This window comes from Epargyreus clarus, unplaced genomic scaffold, assembly GCF_041222505.1.
Source record: "Epargyreus clarus isolate Ecla_fem2 unplaced genomic scaffold, WU_Ecla_fem_2.2 ptg000004l, whole genome shotgun sequence".
NCBI lineage: Eukaryota > Metazoa > Arthropoda > Insecta > Lepidoptera > Hesperiidae > Epargyreus > Epargyreus clarus.
The window spans coordinates 8104950-8129531 of record NW_027332212.1 but is presented as its reverse complement, the minus strand read 5'-3'; the positions used below and the strand labels follow the sequence as shown (position 1 = coordinate 8129531).

At 36.5% G+C, this 24582-nt stretch overlaps 4 protein-coding genes across 16 annotated transcripts in view; 2 read left to right on the top strand and 2 right to left on the bottom strand.

Moving 5' to 3' along the window:
- Positions 1–9866, top strand: part of LOC140757418 (rho guanine nucleotide exchange factor 10-like protein) — a 51002-nt gene extending 41136 nt beyond the window's left edge. For all 11 annotated transcript variants that reach the window (XM_073093116.1, XM_073093115.1, XM_073093114.1 and 8 more), the window contains 9 exons: positions 357–516; positions 1760–1989; positions 2432–2554; positions 3383–3532; positions 4027–4231; positions 5266–5480; positions 5942–6205; positions 6734–6916; positions 7581–9866. In XM_073093116.1, coding sequence (XP_072949217.1) covers positions 357–516; positions 1760–1989; positions 2432–2554; positions 3383–3532; positions 4027–4231; positions 5266–5480; positions 5942–6205; positions 6734–6916; positions 7581–9203 — 3153 coding nt within the window. In that variant the 3' untranslated portion in view covers positions 9204–9866. The remainder of the gene's footprint in view (positions 1–356; positions 517–1759; positions 1990–2431; positions 2555–3382; positions 3533–4026; positions 4232–5265; positions 5481–5941; positions 6206–6733; positions 6917–7580) is intronic.
- Positions 9867–11367: 1501 nt separating this feature from the next.
- Positions 11368–12499, bottom strand: LOC140757417 (coiled-coil-helix-coiled-coil-helix domain-containing protein 2-like). Its single transcript, XM_073093106.1, has 3 exons — positions 12319–12499; positions 11700–11916; positions 11368–11471 (listed from the first exon to the last, which is right to left on the bottom strand). Exons 1-3 carry the CDS (start codon positions 12385–12387, stop codon positions 11461–11463), a joined length of 297 nt encoding a protein of 98 aa, XP_072949207.1. The 5' UTR covers positions 12388–12499; the 3' UTR covers positions 11368–11460.
- Positions 12500–13611: 1112 nt separating this feature from the next.
- On the bottom strand, positions 13612–16006 carry Chchd2 (Coiled-coil-helix-coiled-coil-helix domain containing 2). The gene is made up of 4 exons (XM_073093105.1): positions 15856–16006; positions 15329–15473; positions 15105–15246; positions 13612–14182 (listed from the first exon to the last, which is right to left on the bottom strand). Exons 2-4 carry the CDS (start codon positions 15376–15378, stop codon positions 13940–13942), a joined length of 435 nt encoding a protein of 144 aa, XP_072949206.1. The 5' UTR covers positions 15379–15473; positions 15856–16006; the 3' UTR covers positions 13612–13939.
- Positions 16007–16584: 578 nt separating this feature from the next.
- Positions 16585–24582, top strand: part of LOC140757411 (transducin beta-like protein 2) — a 123510-nt gene continuing 115512 nt past the window's right edge. For 2 of the 3 annotated variants that reach the window (XM_073093101.1, XM_073093100.1), the window contains exons 1-2: positions 16585–16906; positions 20414–20611. In XM_073093101.1, coding sequence (XP_072949202.1) covers positions 16753–16906; positions 20414–20611 — 352 coding nt within the window. In that variant the 5' untranslated portion in view covers positions 16585–16752. The remainder of the gene's footprint in view (positions 16907–20413; positions 20612–24582) is intronic. The other variant, XM_073093099.1, reaches the window with a different exon arrangement.

The window sequence follows — 24582 nt, the reverse complement described above, 5'->3', positions numbered from 1 at the left end:
TTACAGTAGGTGCACAGTACATTGGCGTTTTTTATATTTACCTATACTGAGTGAGTATTTAGGTAAAATGTAAAGTACTCTAGTAGGTGAAAAATATTCGAGTATTAATTCCATACAGAAATAAATCTTAACTTAATTCTTAACATCGTCATTTTACCATTTGCCACGATCGACTCCATCGTGAATGTCTTACTGATGATCATCGTGAATCTACCTACAAACCTAGAAATTTATTCTGAATCTGGATTTGTATGGTCATATCTTTGTATGTCCATTACCCTAATACAAAAATCCCTGACATGGATCTACGAGTACGAAAGCATTTAACGAATGCGTGCCCATTTTTCAACACCCAGGACTACAAGAAACCCTTAGAAGAGAGCAGTCCAGCGATTCTGAACGCCAGCAAGATTCAGACGCTCTTCCACCGACTGCCAGACATCCTGCAATGCCACCTACACTTCCGCACCGCGCTCGCCGACTGCGCACGCACGTGGGACCGCGACGAAAAGATTGGTAACTATACTCGTGTCCTCGTATGTAAACTAAAAAATAAGTATAGTAAATTGCGTAAAAATTTGAACCCTTTGAAGAACTTGAAGGTGGTAGAACCCTTCGTGGTTGGACTCCGGAGACGCAACCGTTCGACCTATTTCTGCCTTATAACAGCTATGTAACGCGCATGTGAGTCTAGGTTTGAATTCTATGGGTGGCGGTTACCAACTACATAAATTATAATACCATCAGGTGGCCTACCTACATTTGCTATTACTATATTATAAAAAAAAACGTAAAAAACGACTGATTGTTTAGTTACACATCTTTGTAAAGTTTATTAAATTATACACATATTTTGTAGCCAAAAAACCAGTCTCTAAAAACTGCTTTTGCTAACATTCAATATGCGTAAAATAATATACTTCATTACTCATAATTAACATAAACGATCTTAATATCCGATCCGTATAAATCTGTATACGGTTACCGAACATTAAACAAATTTACTTCAGTTCACTGCCACCTGCATATCCGTTGAAAGCGACGAAAAAATGTGTAGGTATCCGTGCGACCACGTGTTGCATCCTACACGAGTGGGACAAGTTTTTAGTTGCGAGTATGCGAGAATTTACGAAGCACTTCGCGCAGCTTGCTCTAATGTGCAAGGTTTTTTTTTTTATTAAATATTCGTTTAAAAATATCTTTTATTATGCTCAGTAAAGTCGTTTACGATAGGTACAGTTGTCAAGTTGAACCCCTTCAGACGCGTCGCGCAATTTGAAATTGTTACGTATACCTATTGAAATTATTACATATTGTTACCTATCATGCAAAAGCTTAAAACATAGAAATCCATCATATAGGGCCACAGTCTCAGTTGGAGTTTACAAATGTCGCTGACATCTTAAATCTTAACTTAAATAGCTTTTGGAAGCGACGGCAACTTACCAATTGATGGCCTGCAAGCTCGTTTTCTATTTGAATAATAAGAAATAACAAACTAGACCAAAATCCAGAAATCAACTTGTGTGATGACATAGATAGTTCGATTAATATAATGCTTTTATATACCTCAAAAACAATACCTTTTTCGGAATAAAACGTACCCTGTGTCCTTGCTTGAACCCCTGACAACGTGTGTACAAAATTATATGCCAATCGGTTATATAACTAAAGCTTGAAAGTGTAACATACTCACATTCGCATTTATAACATTAGTTAAGATACTAAAGTAATAATTATTTCTATGGCATATTTTCAGGCGAGGTCTTCCTAAACGCGTTCTCGAAGGCAGTGGTGCTTGATGTGTACTCGGACTTCATAAACAACTTCTCGGTGGCGATGGAGCTGGCTAAGATGGAATCGAAGCGCAAGTCCGCCTTAGCAGACTTCTTCAAGGTGAAGCAGATCAGCGCTCACGACCGGCTCTCGTTCTTTGGGCTGATGGTGAAACCGGTGCAGCGGTTTCCGCAGTTTATTATGTTTTTACAGGTGAGTTTGTTTGCAAGTTTGACAGAAAAAGTTTTGCGAGAGTATTTATATACTTTTCCTTTGTACCTATGTGTGATCGACCGATTCGCACTAGGTCAGTGTGGCCTAAAACCTACTCGACCTGATAGGAGGCCTAGTGCTAGGGCAGTAATGGATTAATAATGAAGTTTAACATATAGTCTAAATTTTCACAGTCGCCACTATGTTATCTGGTAAGTTTGACTAAGCATCAAGTGAAGTGAATAGTTATTAAGGATAGATTTCTAAGTTCCATCATTGATGCTTATTACCCCCCAAAAACAAAGCTACATTTTAACGAAGTATTTCTCAAATCATAATAATATACATATTTCCGTATGAAAAGTCAGTTTGACAAGTTTGTTTCTTAGCGACCGGTTCAAATATTCAATAAAATGTTATTAAACGTAATGTTCGTTTACAGGACCTATTGAAACACACACCTCACGGTCACGCCGATCGCGTCGCTCTACAACGCGCGTTGACGAGACTCGAGGCTTTGGCTGAGGCTTTAAATGAGAGGAAACGAGACGCCGAGAGGACACAGGTAATTTGTTACATTTAGTGATATGTTTTAAACTGAAATAAAATATTAAAAACCATTACAAAATTATGGAAGTAGTGCTTAGAGTTGTTTTCGGGAGTACTTGGTATGTCTTAACAGATGTTTCACATATCTATTATATACAGTAATACCCCGACTTACGCTACCCCGACTTACGCGAATTCGGAGTTACGCGATTTTTAAATCTCATCGATTCTCCTATGGTTTAAGTATCCCGCAATATCCGATTATAAAAAATAAGCTTAGTAACCCTACAATTATTCATTTAAACATTTATATTTGTTGCGCGAAGTCATTCGAACACATTAGAAATCATATGCATGTATATACCATCGCGCAAATATGCATACCCCGACTTACACGAATTCGACTTACGTGGTTATCACTCGGTCCCACCAATCGTGTAAGTCCGAGGTATTACTCTATTCACAATGAATACATGAAAAACCGTAAATGAAACCCCAAACAAAATGCTTTAAAATCTTAGTAAAGAAGAAAAAAAAACAAAAAGTGGTAGTTAAGTAGTAAGTATATATTACGAACTCAAATCTGAACTCGAATTTGAGATCCAAATTTTACAATTTACTTCCAATGAGGAGTATACAAAAACATTACCAAATTCATAATACATAATCACTATTTATATAAGATTATTGCATTGAATACTTATGAAAATAAAATTTTATTCAACCAAACAATATCAATTCATACTTAGTGGATTGGATACACACTTATGATTTTACGATTTATTTTACTTCAATAAGCTAATGAAAAATCGGTAATCTACAACAAATATGTTACTATCCGCAGGCGTTCCGCGCGGCGTTACGACGGTTGACGCGCGGCGGTGTGGCGGGCGCGGGCGGCGGCGGCGGAGCGGCGCGGTTCGGTGCCGCGCGCTTGCTAGCCTCCCGCGCGGATAAGCGGCATCTACTGCGACAGGACGACTTGTTGCAACTTGTGAGTTTGAATACGTATATTGTTCTATACAGCAAGCGTTAATCGTCCTTTCCTAGACAATATGAAACCGTGGAAAGGGGTAGGGTAGTCACTGCGCGTAGCTCCGTGTGTTGATGACCTCAAGTTAGCAAAAAGAAACTGCTATTAATACAATTAATCACTAATCATCAATCAATTGACGAATGCAACCACAAAACTCATACAAGTATCTATATAGTAATCCGTGGTAATTGTCATGAGAAAATTTTAAAATCAGTATCGTGCATAACGGCTTCGCATACCTAAAAGCAATTGCGGCAATACTGCTTTACCGTCGAGGCCTTCTATTGTGATTTATTGTGTATTCACTTATTTTATTTCAAATCGTAGTTTTGGTACTGAATTCATTCAATAAAATTTTAAAACAATTGCATTGTACTTCTTTAAACCAACCTTCATGTTACTTCAATATTGAGTATCTTCTAGAAACTAAATATCTTTTCAATCTCTTTCAGGAGTTCAACCAATCGGGTTCCCTGACGAAGTGCAAGCCCCGGAGGCTGCTCCTACTAAACGATCTAGTGGTGTGCGTGTCGGTGGGTGCCGGTGGTAATGGTGACGATACGGAGCGGCTCGGCTTGAAGTGGGCGCATCCGGTGCAAGACGTGGAGGTGCTAGACACGGGCACGTCGCCTACCCTCAGTCGGGTGCTAGCACAAGGTGAGTTGAGCTCGCAAGACATTCATTTTTTGTATGAATTAGTGTTCAGGTTGGCGTGAAGTAAGTTTCCCTACAGAAGCGTGAACGTCTCCAGGATCGCGGAAGAATCTACGCGTGCAGTCCTGACAGTGTATATAAAAAAAACTTAGTATGTTTACCTGAAGACTCACTCCCCTATGTGCTAATCACACATTAATGCATTGGCAACAACCAATGTAAAATATGTAGAGGTGCTTGATACGGACACGTCACGCTTAGTCGTGGAGTCTCCTGTGATCGAAGTAATTACATATCTCGACTTTAACCATATGAGTCATATCATATGTGGTATGATTCTACTACAAAAGTGAAAGAAAGAAGAGAATAACTCTTACTATGTATTAGGTCCTCTAATGTTGACTCCTTGTGTTTGCTACAACGCATGAAAATTGGTCGGTATGAAATCATAGCATGTCTCATGAGTCCACTTTGAGAAAATAACGTTCTTTATTTTTTATTACTATGTATATTGTATGTATATGTATATTATTTGAAGGTGGTAGAACCCTTTGTGGTTCGACTCCTGCGGCACCACCGCCACACCTATTTATTCTACCTAATAACAGCAGTGTTAGGCGCTGCTGTGTTCCGTTTTGAGTGGTGTGGTAAGGGAGACAGACTTTTCCGAGGCGTTCCAGCTTAGTCCTCAGGGGTAGCGGCGCATCTGTGGCCGACCTCAGGTAGGAATACCTAATCCTATCTGGGGTTGATTACAGATGTCCATGGGCGGCAGTAGCCTCTTACCATCAGGTGGACTGCATGCTCGTCTGCTACTCTTATATTATAAAAAAAATGTATAGATACTGGCGCAAGGGGGAGGTCCTCCGCCCCCGGTCTCAGGTCTTGGGGTACCCTTTTAAACATTTGTAAAAGCTTGTAAAACTTAGACTGGGGGCCTCATTGAACTTTCCGCCCCGGGCATCTGACGAGCTTAGTCTGCCACTGTATAGATGATCAATGAAGATATTACTAAACGTTTTCTATGTGTTTCACAGGCATGAACCGCAGCGGCAGTCTCCGCTCGAACTCTAGCAGTACGGGCAGCACGTCGACGGGCGACTCGCTGTGCAACGAGATGTCCACGCTAATGCACGACTACGAGACAGTCTCGCGGATGGCCGACTTGGCGGCGTCATTACGTACACCCTACCCTGAACTCGCGCCGGAGATGTTTAAAGCCCTGTTGCAGAATATACAGCAGAGTATACAGGTTTGTAAAACGTTTGTAATTCCTATCTTTACATTTCTCTGAAAAAATATATCATTGCATGTCAGTTGTGTACGTGTATAAAGCGCTATCTACAACTGCAAGGAAATGTATGCGACAAATATACCATTGCCCGGATTTTAGCAAAATTATATTATTATTGTGTACACTTAGCGTGTATTAATCCGCAAATTAACTTCTAAATTGAATATAGTTATGACAGTATTGTAGTGATGGTGTGGGCCAGTTTGCTGGGTGTTTAGACACATTTAATTCAATGTTTCTCGAGACATTAGTGGTAGCAATGCATCTTTGATCAGGTTAAAATCATCATTATCCTAACTGGACCTTAATTTCGATATAACATTCCACATGCTGCAGTGTCTATTTAATTTCTGGTTAACTACAAAGCATTTACTCAAGCTTAATAAAGAAAATATAAAGGGACAATTAATATTCCACAGAAAAAAGACGACGAAATGGCATGGGTGGACTCCTGCTGCCTACAACTGACGATCCGCGGTCGGGAGGAGGCCCTCACGTTCCGGGCGAGCGAGCCCGGCGCGCGGAGGGCCTGGGCCACTGAGCTGCGGCTAGCGCAACTAGCCACCGCGAGGGCCAACAGACCGGCGTGGAGACTGCCTGCCCCCGCACTGCAAGCACCGCCCCACAAGATGCCGCTGTTCGTCACCGCGGCGCCAGTGTACTCATCCAATAACCTTACTGAGGTTTGTATTATATGTTTGTTATCTCCATTATATTAACCGGCGCGCGGAGGGACTAGGTCAAGGATTTGCGGCTCGCACAGCTAGCCACCGCTAGGGCTAACAGGCCGGTGTGGACGCTGCCTGCCTCAGCACCACAAGCGCCGCCACACAAGATGCCGCTTTTCGTCACCGCGGCGCCATTGTACTCGTGTAATAACCTTACTGAGGTTTGTATGACATGTTTGTTATCTCCAAACATGTTATATTCTCCGTGCGGAGGGATTAGGTCAAGGATTTTGCGGCTCGCACTCGGATTACGTGCCATAATTTTAGACCATTATACTTATAACAAATACTTGATAGTTATCAATGATAAGTAATAACAAGTTTACGTAGCAATATAATAATTAACGTATCATTGTTTCTCATTATTCTTTATCTGCAAAATTGACTTTGTAGTTATTACACACGACGTCCTCTTCTCGGCAGCGCAATGTAAAAAATGATAATACTACAAAATAAAAGAGTCCTATATTCATCCACCACCAGGTGCGTTGCGGCTGCTTCTATACGTCGTCGGGTAGCGCGGGCGCGCGGGGCTCGGGCGCGCGGCGGGCGCGCTCGCTGCTGTGGGCGGGCGTGGCGCGCGGGCCCGACACCCACGTCGCGGTCCTCACGCACCGGGCCGCCGCGCTCAAGACGCTCGTCACTATCGACCTGCCGGACACTAGGGTGAGCATTGATATAATAAATAAAGATACGTTACTAGCGGGAAATACTTGAAACTTACAAAAGCAACCAATTGGTGTTTATCAAATGGATCTTGAAATGCAATGTCAAACACTAGATGTCTTTTTTTATCATATTGTTTCAATAACCTAGTCTAGTATCTATGTAGTAATATGTTTGTAAAATAAAAAACGTGCATGTGTGTGTGTCAATACGCTCGCATTTCGTTCACTTTTTTATTTTGTTTAGTGGGTATGTAACATACCTATAGTTTTAATATGTTTATCATTGAGGGTGAGGAAATATAATATGTTTATAATGAAATTATTTATAACGAAGATATATATGTTTCAATGTTGGACACAAGTACTACTTATAATTGAACACTTTTATAATCTTGTAGAGACATAGGGAACGAGTTTGATAAAAGAAGGAATCGCGGTGATATAGTGGGTAGATTGTATGAATTTGTTTCAAGCCATATTAAATGTTTTCTAATTTAAAAAAGTTTAACAACTGCAAGAAAGTCCACTTTAAATTTAGTCACTAACGTCTACCTATTTAACTCCTGGTCAGGCCTAACATTGATTATTTTCATAGATTAACAACCCGTGTGTGCTTGTTATAAAAATTATATTTATGTTTGGTGTGTCTATTTTCTTTACAGGTGACCTCGATAGAATATGCAAAGGGAGTACGACAAGTGACCACGCTGTGCGGTGACACAGTGTGGCTCGGCACTGAGGACAAGAGGCTCATCATATTCTCCGGCGTGGAACCGGAGAAGCAGGAGAAGCTGACTGAGGTGCCCACCATCGCTCCGGTCACGCAGATCCGCTATCACTGCGACTCAATGTTCGTGGGACTCTCTAACGGCAGGATGTCAGTCTTCAGACGGAACCACGATGACTCATGGGCGTTACACGAACCCCTCGCGATAGAACTCGGCGATAAACCCGTACACTGCGTTCTGCCAATCGACGGCATTATCTACGCGACGTGCGCACGAAGAGTATTTGCGATAAACGCGCTCACTGCGGAGATCATGCGCATACTGGAGTTGAAGGGAGACAGTGATCGCTCTGTCAGGTACCTCGCGCATTCAGGGGTAGGGTTGTGGACTGCGTTCTCCGATTCCACTTACGTTAGTTTATACCACGCGGAAAATTTCGAACACTTGCAGAATATTGACATCGCTGCAGATGTGGCGAAAACTATTGGTGCGAGGGAAGGAAGCAAACCGGCCTACGTATCGGCTCTGTTGGCTGTTCAGGGTCTATTGTGGGTCGGCACCACCGCTGGAGTTAGCGTAACAGTACCGTTACCAAAACTTGAGGGTCTTCCACTCATCGGAGGACATATAGCCGTTTCGTACCATGCGCACGCGGGACCCGTCACGTTCCTTCTCTCGTTACAGCCAGAGAGCAGGGAGATCGACGTTAACGTTGTACGACGGAACCTGTCGAATGCACGCGCTCTCGCCGAGACCGTACATGAGTTTAAGGAAGAGGAGACCAAAGACGATAACGACAAACCTAAACTCGAGCGACGGATATCGGAAGAGTTAAGCCCTTACCGACCCCAACGCGTCCAGTCGGCAGTAATAAGGAGAAAGAAGCCGGGTGACGTTCGCCTAAGTAAAACGTTGCCCAAATGTGCGAATCTCAACGCTTGTGATGTTTATGGACTCTTTGGTGATTTAATGTTCGTGAAGGATTGCGTCGGGGAAGCCGACGTAAATGGTTCAGGCGGCGAGGCGCTTAGGCGTAGCGATCCCGAACTGGCAGCTATTCCGTTCCGCGTCAGTACGCTTGATAGGCGATTGCGAATGAGAGCTGGAAGACCGCGGAGCTTGGATCTCTCCAGCTGGTCTGTGGACTCGAGAGCCTCGAGCCTTTGCACGTCGTCGGGTAGCGAGGAATCGATGGCTCTGAGAGGAGTCTCGCGAACTAGTTCCGGGGCGTCGGGAGCGGCTAACTTAGCGCCCCTCGCTGCTTCAACACCGGACTCGTCATCGGGCAAGTCGAGTTCATCGGAACGCTCCATCTCCCGCAGCGATTCAGCGAACGCACCGGAGCTTCGCGCTCCAAGTAAAAGTGCGGCACGAAGTCTTCGAGGTGCGGACTACGTGGTGGGTGAGAGTACGGCGCGCCGGTCCGTGGTTACCGTAGTGGGCGGGCGGGGGTATGTGGACTGGCGGCAAACTGCCGATGCGGCCGAACGCCCCGCGCCCGCTGCGGACCCCAACCCTCGGGACGCACACCTCGTACTGTGGGAGATGCGCTTGTGACCGAGTGCAGCTCGCTTGAAACGTACGCGTTTCATTATCGGAATCCAATCGATTGCCGTTTTCTGCCGCAAGGAGCAACACCAAAACGTACGTTATAACTTCACGTGTCAATGTGAACGATTCATAAATTTTCCGCGGAGCTTTGTGAAGATTTTTATAGATGTAATAGTCTCCTTGCGGCTCCTTTGTCCAATCAAATTAATGTTTATTTGTAAATAATACCCGGTGCACGCTGTAGATTTATGTAAATTCCAGTTTTTATAGCGCTATTTAAGTAGCATTATATAGTGTTTATATTATATTATTATGTATATGTACAGTTTCGCTTCAGTCTCGACAAGTAAACAATTCTAACGAGTCGCATATTTGCATTGATTCCTTATGAATCGTTTCGACCTTGAGATTCGGAGGAAAATATTTATGAGAACAAAAAATTTACACAGAGTGTGAATCTTGTGATAAGCTTTAAATTATTTTTGGATATTGAGACTAATGGTTCGCCCGGATGGCCTGATATTTTTTCGTACAATATGTAAGCGCAGGTGCATTATTTTTGTGATCCTTTATATCGATGTTATATAAATAGTAAAGTGAGAATGGATTCTTGAACACATGTTCTAGTTGAATATATGTAATGGTTTTGTTATTTTAATGAGCTGTCGTATGATTAATTACATTGCAATTGATATTCATTTTAAAGGTGGGGAGCGGGAGTTATAATCTCTTATTCTGGTTGTTAATACAAATTTATTTAATTGTAATGAAGCGCCATATTAACATTAGAATAATTTCGTAGCGTATCTTGTTTATATAAACATAATTGTAATGTAAATTTGATTTCAGAATAACAATATACCATTATCGTTTTAATTTACGACTGGTTTAACCTTAATTATTAAAAACTAGTGGCCTTATTTTTCAAAATAAAAATTTCCAGTGTGTGATTATGGCATTCGTTTAAGCTTTATTGTTAGACATAATTTATGTCGCTTTAAGAATTAGACTGATTTAGCTTAAGCGTTAAAACTTACTATTAGTTGAATTATAATTAGTAAGACGAATAACGAATTTCGATCGAATAATCTTTACCGTTATTTCAGAATGATCGTGTAAATGATGCCTGCCGAAGTATAAATTCACATCAAATGTACTAACTGATAAGAAAAGAAATTATTAAGGATCCTACAGTTATTGTTACATGTTATAAATGCTCCAGGTTGTTTTGTCACAAAGTGATTATTTTGTTAGAGTTAAGCCTTAGATTTCGCCACACGAAGTCTCCCATATTATCAGTAAATTTCAAGTTATTACACAGTTATACCTATCAATTTTATTACTGTTAGTCGTTATGTTGAAATGTTACTCTCGGTCAGTAGTACATACATGAAATATTTTTATTAACGAACAATTCCAAAGACCCGAGTGTAGTTACAGTGGCATTATTATAAACCTGAAATTTTGGCCTGTTAATAAATGTGTTAAGCAACTGTTATCTTCAGTAATAATCGTGCCAAATTGTATATTATTCAAAGTTTTCGTTGTACAGAAACTATATGTAATGATTTCTTTTCTTTAATTTACCTGTTCTGTGTATTAAATTATTTCTTTGTTACTACAGAATGTAACTTAGTTTGTTATACGCTTATGTGTCAAATGGTTGATGCTAAAATTAAACTTATCTCGAATATTACATTGTCAAACCTCATTTTTAAGTTTTTGTATTACAAACTGATCTTTATACAGAAAACGTCACAACATGTATGCATTAAGGTGTAAATAAATTTTAAGTTTATATGTATACACCTGTACATCTTGTTTTATTTTCATTTAAGCCTTATGATTTAATCAAAAATATTTTTCGATAAAATTGTAATGTTAGTAGTATTATCCACAGTTGTTATTTCGCAAGATGTTTCCACCTAGGAGATATATAACCGTACATGTAGCAAAAACGTTAAATACTACGCTACGTAACCTCTACGTAACGTAGTACTTTCTAGAGTTGTTCATCGCTACAAATAATAAAGACCACGTGTACGTGACGTTGTTGATAACATTCAAGTTAATCATGACCATCAATGGCTATACAGAAAATGTGAGAAGTAAAGAGTGATTACTGTTATCATCTAAAAGTAAAATATAAACAAAGTAATATTGAAAAACTATGTATTATAATATCGTAATAAAAATGAAGATCGCGGTTTTTTGCCTTTTACGGGTTACTTGGATGGCTGGTTTCGGTAAATACTTGCAATTACTACGGCAAATCTGAAAGAAGAAACGAAATAAATGAGTAGTCCAACTCGTAGGGATTTTACTGTTAATGGTGTTAAACATAATTTGCTACCTAACGATATAGACTGAAGGTAACTTATATCCTTATACTGTGCTTATAATTACACGTGCATTCACATTTTAGGAATAATAATAAAATAGTCAATGATCACATTTATATAACTACACGCCCCCTCGGTGATTAATTTAGATGGTACTTACTGTTACGTCGCTTGCATTCCCTGAGTGCCTGGCTGAAAGCTTGGCACTCCTGCAAATTTTCGTGATTTGTGGCGCATTGCAGAAACTGGGAGATTTCAAACGCACAGGGCCCACTCGGCTCCGCACCTAGCTGGTAGTTCTGAGGTAGAGATTGCATCACCTCTTCTCGCCGCCGCCCGGTAAACAAGCTGGTTATAGCTTCGCCTGCTAAATGCCCCTGCGCAACAATACGCCATTGGGATATTTTTATTAACCTTCTATTCTATTAAATTAACATAAATAAGTACTACTCAAGAATACCGTTTTTTACGTTCTCTTTATTTTTTCCTTGAAGTATGTATCCTGAAAATTTCATTGAAAATATGTACATATTAGCCATAGCATACGCTATACCACGGTTCATGATGGTCAGGCACACATTAAGATTAACATAAGCACTTGAGTATGCTATAGAGGCAATGTAGGCCAAGAACAAATTACAACATTTCGTCATAGCGTATATGCTTGGTGCTCAGCTTAGAATTGAGAGAACAGAAGACCCACATGGTAGAGATGATGAATCTTCTGACCAGAACACAAACTAAAGCCAAACGAAAGAACGCCGTAACATGATTCTCACCATAGTAGTGCCGAGGGTGACACCGCCCGCAATAGATACTGCATCCCGGAACATGGAACGCCGCGGCATCGGCGTCACGATGATATTGGGCGGTCGTGCCGGAGCATGCTGGTCGGCATGAGAGTAGCGCGAACGGCTTGCGCTACGACTAACAAATAAATAATACTATTTATGACATTTTGATAGTAATATATAATAACTCAGCTAAGTCATTAAAATAAGTTAGTGCATTAAACTATGATTGCAAAATAACGATAATTTTTTAAGACTTGATCTTTATTTCAATTTTCTTGATCATAAAGATCTATCATAGGGAATTTTCCAGATCTTTATGATTTGAATAAAGCAAGTAAGGATCTTGAGCCTAAATTATCATTCTACTGGAGGCCTGCAAGATTGCGAACCTCCTTGTGGCGCGCGCATCTCCTAGCAGTCCTAGAACCTCTCCTTGCAGCCTGCGTATACTCCGCGCCAAACTTCTAGTCCGCTCTGAAGTTGTTGCGCATAACTACAAGCATATATTCCGTAGCAATGTAAGGGCATACTAATGCAGCTATGTACCCGTGGGCGAGAGCGGGCAGCGGACGGGTGCCGGCAGGGGTCCCGCGCCGTCTTCATCCCGCTAATATCTACAGTTTGCTATTCGACGCGACTCGTTTCTATATTCAAAGAGGACTAGCAGTTTGGCGCAGACAATACCTTCCTAAAGCTTAAGCTTAGCTCCTTATCAGCGTTATTTCAAATTTATATGAAAAATCTTTACGTGACGACCGTTTTTTTTTTCGGTTAGCGAGTTACCAACCGCTGTTCCACAATCAAGGTCGCAGCATGTAAAAAACGATCCTTTAATCCATTATATAATATTACAAGAATTATAACAAAACCAATTAAAAAATAATTCTGAAATTTAAATTAATAGCCGATTTGAATATTACCATTACCAACATTCCGGACAATGTCTTAATTAATAGCTATTGTAAATACAATATATGTAATTACTATTGCTTTTAGCTAAAGATGCGCAAGTATGCAAATCAAGTTCATATTTGCTGTTTCCTAACAACTCCCAAAAAGGCCTTTCTACAAAAAAATATCATAACGATTATGGTACACTTATGTATGCTATGAGTATTCTAACTCTTCAATGAAATTAAAGTTTCAATTCTATATACCCCTAGTCATAGTCATCCAATTTCTTCTATGAACCAAAAAAGTCAAAAGATTTTCTATTTTGGGACAATTCTACAGGAACCTGTATCTATTTAAGTAAATGGAATAAATAAAAATAACGACTGGGTTTTTGGTTTATGTTTATTTGTAATTTAACTGTCTACTATTAATTACGTAAATAAAATATGGATATTTCAATATTACAGCATTTGAAACATAATATTGTCTATATAAAATAAAATTTATCAGCTATAATTTTACTAAATGTATTATAAAATAAATATATTCATAAGAACTATGCTAATAGTAAAGGTGCCTCAAAGAATGTTCTATTTGAGATAAACTGAATTTGAGGTTTGTAACAAGTGCTCAAACATAATAAAAAATACTATAAGTATTAAATAATTGGAAATTAGAATTTTGGGGCACCAATGGAAATTGAATGTCTAATTTAAATGTGGTTGTTGAGTTTGCACTGACGTAGCGCCTCATTGAAGCCCTCGCACAGTGATAGGTCGTGTTGTTGTTGGGCGCATTCAATGAACTGCTTGATCTCCCACGCGCAGGGTCCCTGGGGTTGCTGTCCCTGGTGCTGCTGGTATGTGGCCTGTGCCGGTTGAGCCTGAGCTGGGGCAGGCTCGCTGCTGCTTCCTCCACTGAACATTCCAGTTAGAGCGCTACCTGCCACATGGCCCTGAAATAACAAAATTTCATGCTTAACTAAATTACAAACATAGGATTAATCGAAAACATCCTGTATTAAATTGTTATTTGTATTTGACATTGATCATAATCAAATAATTCTTTCGACTCCTGCTACAATTTTAAAATATTAATTTTCAAGTTCTATTATAACTACCCATCTATTAAAAATATGCTATGTTTAAAGGTTAATATTACATGAGGTGCTTTAACCCTTACAATCTCTCTTCTATTTGGAGTCAGTTACAGATTCCTGTATCATAATTTCACATTATGCCATTTACATTACATAATAATATCAGTAGCAAGTTTTATATAATATTGTATATCATAGAAGTAACATGAAACAAACAAATTATATTTGGCATCTATGTCTATATAAAATATATACAAGAATTTTATTTCTTCTTTGTTTAAAATTAAAAATTATTTTGAACAAATTGCTTTAATATTCATATTTTCAAAATTTCCAAAGTAGTAGGCCATTTATGACATTTAAATCCAAAGCATTGTTCAAAATTTAGGCCTTAAGAATAGGTAAATTTCAATAATGAATGATTTTCTATTCAAAATAGAACAGGCCGGCACAAATTACTCCAATAAGAAGGCTTACCACTGCTTAATCTATTTATATCAAAATAAAATGAATTGCAATTCTGTTATGATGACAAAGCCCTTATAGAAATTATTGTGCAAAACATGTTTATTTACTTCCCCGACAGCATGTCTTTATAACGTCATACAATCACGTGATTTTTAAATTGGCTTAGTGCCTAACTTAGGAATTAATGCGAATACTTTCGCAATTTTCATATGAAATTGCGTAACAAAAATGTGATAAAAAGCAGTCACGAGTAAAAACCGAAAAATGACAAAAATTGCAATATTTATATTACGTAACGCAGTATACGTACCACAGCCGAACCTACGGCCACACCACCGGCGGTCGCAGCCATCTGACCGAACAACGAAGGCTGCTGAGGCTGTGCGGCCGCCATGGGAGCCGGCGCGGATGGAGGAGCATGAGCTGGGACATGGCTCGGTGGTGGAGCAGCCCTAAAACAAAATAAAATTTGAGGTTATCTTACCAATGATAACACAAAAACAAAAGAATACAATTAGCAAAATTAATAATTACCTTCTCTGTGGAGCGGGCGGGGGGCTTGCAGAACGTCCTCGGCGAGGCATTTTGAACAAAATCACTTACTAAATCGCGGTAAAGAAATTTCCTTGGGAAAAACAGACGCAATGCTGTCACACACGGACTTCAACTGATGAACTGACTGAAGTGAACAAAACGAAACACTGTAAATGTCACGTCACGGTTGTCATAATATATGAATGAACTTCGTTCGGAACCATTCTAGAAATTTTAAAATTGGAACTTTTTCTCCTTGTCTAACACACGTAAATATAAGAGACAGACTACATCAGGATTGCCAATTTAATAAACGCGAAACGTGTACGCTTTTTCTGTCATATTGTTACTATATGACAAAAATATGTAATAGATATTTTTTTATTTTATCACTAAAATCTACATTATATCAATACATTAAACGGTTATTTATATCATATTGCTTATCTTGGCCACTTTTTATTATACTATTTATTTAATAGAATATTTAAAGTTACAGAAAATTATTATACACATTATGATTTTACCTGGGACTTCTACTACGGCCGGGCATTTAATATTAATGTTGATTTATAAAACACATTAATTTGATTAATTACATGTTCATTTTGGTGATGTGCTAACTTCAAACTAAAATTTGATCATCTTTGAAATTATAAATAGTACAAAATGTCATTTATTATTTTTGTTTTTAAAGTTTTATTTGATTACATAATTCTTTTTATTATAAACCAGTCCCATAAATAAAACTTATTCAGTAAAGATCAGACTACACTTCTAAAACGTAGTGGTTATATTCTCTTTGTACACTTCAATCATATATTTGTAAATAAATATACACGCGTTCTTTTTCTATGGAAAAAATGAAAATTCATACAAAGTATGTATTTATGTTGCGAACCAAGTATCTTTATTAGAAAAACCCTTATAAAACGTAATTTTACAAAAAACTTATCACAAATATATAAATATTAAGTTAAAATTACATTGGAAATAAGGCAAAATAATTTTGTTTCAATTATAAATTAATTTTAATGTAAAATAACACTGCAAAAAGTTATTGTGATGTTATTATGATTTCATGGAATATACGTAACACGAAACGTTTTTCTAGATATTAGTGTAGTTGTACTAATAGTCAAATTGATCCTTAATTCGAAGACCCTAAGAAATAAAATAAAACAACATTGAAATAGGCAGTACATCGTGAATTTGTCGCGAGTTGTACGAATATAGTACGCGCGATCCGTTTCACCTCATTCAATCTTTCAGTCAACCCGTCTGTCACAAGAAGTCAAGACTACAACAGTTCAGTTATTTAGTCAGTCGTCAGTCAGTGAAATTGTTACCGCGTGATCAATTGGTATTTATCGAAGTTCTGAAGTATTATTGTATCGGCAGATATATTGTATTTTTGAGTGAAAATGGAAGACGTTCAAGCCGGTCAGACCCAGAGCGCGTTCTTCGTGATCGGGATAACAGTACTGACATGTGTAATACTACACTTAATATACAAGACTATTTTCGGCAGCGGCAACGACGGCGAGGTAGAAAAGCATGATACTGAGATTGATTCAGGTGGGTTTTAATATGTTATGATGTATTAAAGATGAATATAATATGGGTATAATAGATGGAAAATATGTGTGTTTGTCAGTTTACCCACACCGTAATTTGGCGCGCTGCGAAAATAGAGCCTCGTGAGTTCATTTATCGGTTGCGGTTTTTGCACCGGTCGTATAATGAAAGATAACTGTTTATCCACTCTCTGACTTGTAGATGACGATTTAATTGCATGAATCTTAAAATTGTGTATATAAAACGTATATTATATACCGCGTGTTTTCCGGTTCTATCAAAAGTAGGTATTTTGAGATTTTATATTATTTTTTTTTATATAAAATTAACTGAAATCCTTCGCTGAACGTACAAAAACTATAAATAAGTAATTAGTCTATGTATGAACACCGCAATGATAAAAAGTTGACAATTTGTTATCACATATATAATGTAAACAAAACATACTGAATTTGAAGAAAATTGTACTTGTATTCTTTAAGATATTTCACTGAAATTCATTTCTTTTGTAATTATAGTTGATTGTGGATAAAACCTTTATTACTTTATTATCAATATTTTAATTATTTAAAATTGACTGAAAGTGTATAAAAAAATGGTAATTCAACTTATTTTTCTTTGCAATTTTTTTTTTTTTAATATTTTAATGTTCATTCATAAAGTTAGTTTTTAATAAAATTAACAACTTTAAAAAATTATGTTTGCTTTAACACAAGAAATACAAAAAACTAAAAGTTCGAAATATAAGAAATGTTTTTTAAATTATATGGAGGATTACAAAGATTAATCATAACAATGAGATACAATCGTTGGAAACATAAATTTAATTTATAAATTGCTCAAAAAGGACAATGAACTCATCTTAAGATCATCATCAAACCACCAGTACTACCACTTATAATATTTTATGATTCATATATTGTCTAAAACCTTGTTTTTCAGTACTTACATAAATTCACTTTGGTAATGACAAGCTGCATCTGAGCAAATAAATGGTTGTTATTAAACAAATGTGGCACACTTGGTTTTTAAGTAAACATGTGTATGATGTCTGGATTCAGTTCAATGGTTCAATAGTTATTTATTATGCATTTATTGAATATATATATCATGAGAAGTAATAATACATTTAATACAATGTCTGTTAAGACAGAATTTTTTAAAGTGTTATTTTTTATATTTTTGAAGTGCATTTTTGTGACCAAACTGTGAACATTGAAATTTCGGTGTAGAATAAATCATAACACTTTTTCCTTTAGAACAATACACGGGCTTAAAGGTAAAAGGGCCTATAGCTAAGGTTTAATAGGGATTTATGCTGAAAGGGCACATAAATTTTTTTATTTTTGCCATTCTGAAACGTAAAAATTTTTTACGTTTCAGATAATTTCAAACCGAACTAAAAATTTTTTACATTTCAGATAATTTCAAACCGAATGGCAAAAATAAAAAAATTTATGTGCCCTTTCAGCATAAATCCCTATTAACCCTTAGCTATAGGCCCTTTTACCTTTAAGCACGCGAATAATTCAGATGTCTTAAAATGGGGGGTTTATACCTCTTGTACTAATTGCCATATAAATATCTAAATAAGTTCAACTCTTATCACATTAGTATAATTGTAACTTTCATTCCATTAGTCTGGTTTCATTTTCCTTGTCATGTAAAAAGAATATTATTGAAATTTATAAAATGCCTACAAATTTTTCACTTTACCCGTTTTTCAATATTGAATGTTTTATATTTAAATAGACCTTTATTGTCTATTTTGTACTTACATACATAATTATTTTTTTCAAAGTCATGCGTGTCACAGTCACATCAAAGGAATTCAATGTGTACATATTATTCACAGGCTTTTTATTTCATGATATAATAAATGTTTGTTGAATAAATTGTTTGTTGTCTAGAGGTGAAAAGTATAAAAAAAGTTTATTATAATAAAGTTGCAATGTCATAAAAAATATTATTAATTTAAATATACACAATACTTTATGAGTAAAGGACTAAGACTAATTATTGTAGGCACATTTTTGCAATTAGAACCACAAAATAAAGCTGTATTTGCAATTATCCTTATATTGCTAACAAAGGACATGAAATCTGCTGTTAAAAAATGCCCAAGATAATAATCATTATTGATATAAATTGTGAAAACAAACAGTAGAGCCTTGTGATGAGGAAAGTGTTGTAGGTTTTCAAATCAAGACTGCGAAAATGAACTAAACAGCCTACTTCTTTTATTTCGGAGAACTTTAAATAAACTTCCTATTTATACACAAATAATATTTGTGTATATACATATAAATGTTTAGTTATTTAAGATAATGTTTGGAACTTAAGCCTACTTTCTGTTAGGCTTTACATCTGCGTAAAAATAGCCCTAGACCAAATAATACCTTAGGCTTTGTTTTATCTTCGTGAAAGTGACGGCTTACGAAAATCAAATTATTCCAAAGTTATAGAGAATGACACGGTTGATTTCATATTTCTTTTTTACCGAAACAATTATTCTAATGTAAATAATGTAGTTGTGTTGTTATGCTTAGTGATATCATATTTGTGTAATCGTGTTGTGATCGTAATCATTACGATTCGTCGTAAAAAAATAATGAATTCATCGATTCAGAGAAACTGTTTTTAACTGAAACTGTTTATAATATTACTTTTATTTAGCACCTTATCGTAAAAGTAGCTTCCGGAAAAAGCAAACAAGAAAGTGAAAGTCAATGCGGAACCCCGAGAAATATCTTTGTTGAATCTTTCAACCGCTAAACATGTTATTACACAGTAACAAAAAACGTACGCGGCGCACAGTTAACCATCAAATTGTGATGAAATATCGATATCGATACGGAAAATGCCCACGAAAGATAAGTCACGCAATACAAAAATATTAATATTATTGCACGGTCGTTACTCGTCGACCACCGGTTTTAGTGGTATTGACGTAAAATTACATAACATGCTTCAAACATTTTTTATCATACGTTTTCCCAACTCATTACGACGTGCAGGGGACATAAACACGTGAGATTGTAGCTGGCCGAACGCCGGCCTCTACGTTTTTGTATGTAACAAGGTTTTTTTTTAAAGCTTATCATATTTAAGAGGACTCAGAATTCATGACAAGATGTGATTAAATCTTGATATTGTATGATAATGTATATACCAAACCATATTTTACGTAATACGCATTTTTTGGATTTTCAAAATGATATTTTTGAGGTTGAAATTTGCTTATATCACATCTTCACTTGTCTTCTTTTGTCTGTGTTAAAGTACCATCAAAATCGATTTAGCTTACTTACAAATAAGCATGTATCGTCCTATCGTCCAAATTGTTTTGCAGTATTTTTTATATATTTTATTAATCATCTTCACAGTTTAATCCTTAGTCATCAGATGACTAATGCTTCGTGCAAACCCGCTCCCAGTACGGCACATCTAAGCGACCTTAATTTTTATTGGCTTTGATTTATCGATATCGCCCTTTAAACGTTACAGGAAATCAAGCCGAAGCGACGTCCGACGCGACCGTGACTGAGAGCCGAACCTCTGGCAAGACAAAAAAACGACCAACATGGAAAGGGAAGACGGACTTCAGCCATCCCTGGCTGCTCAAGAATCTCAAGGGCCACCCTGGCACTGTTCTACTCGTGGACTTCTCGGCGAACGGCAAATTCATGGCCGCTACCTGTGATGGTAAGTGTCAATTCTTACATATAAGGTGGCTGGATGACTAATAAATTATTCACGAGTATAATAAGAATGTGCGGCACTTTTGAGGTGGATTCGCGATGTGTTGGTAATTACTACCTTTTTGTAGTTAACGAGCGTGTAGATACATGATATACGATTATTGAGGCGTTTAAAGCAATTTCCATAGTCTTAAGTGTCTCGTGCAGTAATGTTCTCTAGATCATTATCAATTGTGGTCGAATTAGACGCGCCGCGAACTGTTTTGCTTCCGCGAAGAATTCGGAGGTTTTACGTTCATTTAGTTTCGTTTTTGTAGATACAAAAATAGTTTATGTCTCATATTTACTCAAGCTATTGCGATACTATTTGTATGTTGTCTGTGTTCTTATTTTTCGTTGGTTACTTTTAAAGTTTACGTTTCAAATATTCTGAATTAACTGGTTTGTTCCATTGTTCCTCGCCATGGGTAAATTAACAGGTTTTTAATGATTCGAGCCTAATTTGACCTTTAGGTTATAATGACAGCGAACGAGAACACAGCTTTCATTGTTTACTTTTAGTGTGTTTCAATTAGGAGTAGTTGAATGATGAACGTATCATCTCAGATCTTTGCTGACTTATCAGGCACGAACAGAGCCATAAGGCAAATGAATTTATATGAGGTGTTTCAACGTTATCTTTCGTTAGAAACCCGTCTATGTTCAGCTGCTCTAAGCAGAACTTCTGTTTGATATAAGTTGCAAGTGTCCATGATTTGACTTTTCTTAATCTCTAAGAGATCATTACATCGAGACAATTTCCATTGAATTACAATTATTAAACTAGACTTTATCAGCACGAGCGGACGCCTTTGCTACACATTTTGGTTATCTCAGATATTTGTCACTGATATGTACATAATGATAACATAAGCTACGTAAACCCTGAAACGTCATTGTGAAGAAATCACACCACAAGGAAGTAACTTCTGAATTTATTTCATAAAATCTTGCACTTTTTTGTTTAAAATTTTATTTATTATTTGATTTAAGATTAATAATTTTATGATTTATTTTCACAATGACAGTTTAAAAATATTTTATCTTTATTACGTCTTCGAATGAAAAAAGTCACTTATTTATGTTTTTTAGACAAAAAAAAACCTGTATAAATAATAACTAATTTAACAAATAGATATAGTACATTCTGAAGACGCAGTTGAAGATATTATATTATACAATTTGAATAAAAATATCGGACACTAGTTATCGTTTCATATTTGTATAAAATAGTAACGACCCATAACAAACAAAAAGTATATTGTTAATGTGAAAACTGGATATGTCTGATATTTTTGTTTCGATGTTTAACTTTTAAGCCTTTGATGACTAAGCCCCAATTTGGTAGCAGAAAAATAATTTTAATGGTTAAAATCAAATAAAAAATGTAACGTTAACGTTAAAATAAGGACCTGTTAACGGATATCCTTTTGAATAAAATTTGCAAGGATTATAAATGCAATGCATACATTAATGTTGTATGTATTTGTAATTACGAGGATCTAACAGGTTTTATCACGAACTTCACTTTACTCTAGAAGGAAATTAAAGGAATTTTACAGTTATTAGACTAATAACTGTAAAATTCATTGATTAAATTAAATTTAATTATTGACAATAAAATAAATAATTAAATTAAATTATTGACATTAAAATTATATTAAATAAAAATAAAGCTGATTGTTTTTATATAATTTTTTTTTGGCGATTGGTAATTTGATATGTAATCAAATAAACACATTAATAGACAATCATTATCTTAACGCATTAATTATATTGTATCATATCAATTATTCTTGTCAGTATTGTCAAAATAATTTATTTTGATAAGTTTATTAAAACCTGCCATAAAATTGGGGCTTATGTGTAAGTACACGCGAATTGTTCTTTTTATTATTTTTGCATCGATTCTATGTTAACAACATTAAAGTGAAGTATGATGCATAACTAGATAATATGCAAAGAAAAGTTAAAAGAACAGTTAGCTTACCGCGCTTGATTAACCTACCTTGACGTGCAGTCATCGGAAGTGAGCCAGTAACTGAGTTGTATAATACGAAGATTTGAAGATTTTACCAAGGTATTTGATCATTTTACTTTGTATGATTTCGATCCCACACCGGAGTTACTTTTTATGGAAAAATATTGAAGATGCTAACAATTCGATGGTTGCCGGCTTTCGTATGAAGCGATCACATTCGCCCTTAGGAGAGGCTACGTATCTGTCATCCAGGTAGAACTCCTGTTCTATATAGAATTAGTTGCGGGTGTCCATTGGTGGTTGTGATCAGATAGGTGCATCTGTTTGCTGCCTTGATGTTTACTAAATACAGCTCGATCGGTCTTGTGATAAGTCATTTTATTCGACGGTATGGACGTGAAAATATTTTATGATATAAAAATGATATATAAGTCCATCAATATGAAAATCCGTTTTTAATGGTTGCGTTTGTAGTTTGTATGTAGTATTGTGTTATTAAATCTTAATTGCAATTATTCTCGGATTAATTCGGAAGTCAAAGCACATTGCGCATGGTCATCACTCGTCGTAATGTTTTACCGGCATTTGCAAAATGATATGTTTTAAGAACATTACTGAACACCATCTCGAAATCTCCATTTACATAATTTATATACAATTATACATACAAATATACAGACATAAAATTGTGCTTTTTTGGCCGGTGATCAGACAGATCTATTTCAGTCAAGCTAATTTATTTTCGAGAACAATTCTATTCATATAAATAGATATTTGATATGTTTATTTTGAAATAAATAATATCTTTAATTATTATTTATACGTACGTATTTAAATAGAAGACCTAGTCTACGCTAAGCTAAATCGTCCTACATCGACAGACTCCTGCAAGGTGGTGGAGCCACAAAGTTTTCTATCATCTTTAATACTATAAAATCTTAAGTAAAAAGTATCTTCGTTGTGGGATAATCACAATACGTTTGTTTCAACACGAGGAAGCGAACGCTGGCTCTTCCGACCGAGACCTTGTACGTTTTTTGTCACTCCGCTAAGCCACTGTTATGTGTAATTTGGAGGTCCGCCGGTCAGTCTCCGCAAGGTTAACTATAAACTTTTTTAAATATAGGGAAACCATGGAATCGATGTAAGGCCATCGATTATGATGCTGTGTATTTTATGACGTTTGAACTTTGACACTGGTACCAATGTTGTATGGATACACAACTTGGATAATCGTGTGCGATTACTTTTTGATATTTTATTGTAGTAAGGTACACGTACTTTTCCGAGGTATTCCAGCTCAGTCCTTACGGGTAATGGCGCATCTGTGGCCGACCTCGGGTAGGAATCGAATCTTATCTGAGGTCGATTAGAGATGTCCATGAGCGACAGTGGTCATTTACCATCAGATGGACTGCATGCTTATTTGCTACTGAAATATTATCAAAAAATATGATTAGCTTAAGAATATTATTATGGTGTCGAAATATTTATAAGAGTGACAAGTTTTGGTTATATTTTTTTCCTAAACTCCTCATTGTCATGTAAGCCTTAAGTCGATTAAGAAACTTATCGCTTTTCTATTCTTGTGTAACTCAGACTTTATATTATGTTATCGGATATTGCGTAAGGTTATGGATAGGCTAACTATATGTAGCAAATTTTAAATTTATTGTTTTGAACCTACTGATAAATTGTACTCGTTATACCTACGGAGTTATTAACGTATTTGGCTTGATAGATATGAATATATTATGATGTATAAATAGTATATTTTTATCAGCTTTGATATAAACTATTTGCGTCATCACAACACAAATGTTCCTCCGCCTTGATTTTTATCTCGCGATGTAATGCGTTACACGTTTAACAAAGTAATACTAAATACACCGATTTTAAGGAAACATCCGTATCTGATATCTTTCCTAATCTAAGTATCTAGCAAGGCGACAATA

Bases quoted from the DNA above. Each gene is read 5' to 3' on its own strand.
- Chchd2 (XM_073093105.1), bottom strand. From the start codon at position 15,378: ATGCCTCGCCGAGGACGTTCTGCAAGCCCCCCGCCCGCTCCACAGAGA. The intron at 15,247-15,328 runs GTAATTATTAAT...ATTTTGTTTTAG, and splicing joins CCGCCCGCTCCACAGAGAAG to GGCTGCTCCACCACCGAGCC. The intron at 14,183-15,104 runs GTACGTATACTG...TTGTTATTTCAG, and splicing joins TGGCCGTAGGTTCGGCTGTG to GGCCATGTGGCAGGTAGCGC.
- LOC140757417 (XM_073093106.1), bottom strand. From the start codon at position 12,387: ATGCCGCGGCGTTCCATGTTCCGGGATGCAGTATCTATTGCGGGCGGT. The intron at 11,917-12,318 runs GTGAGAATCATG...ATTGTTGCGCAG, and splicing joins TCACCCTCGGCACTACTATG to GGGCATTTAGCAGGCGAAGC.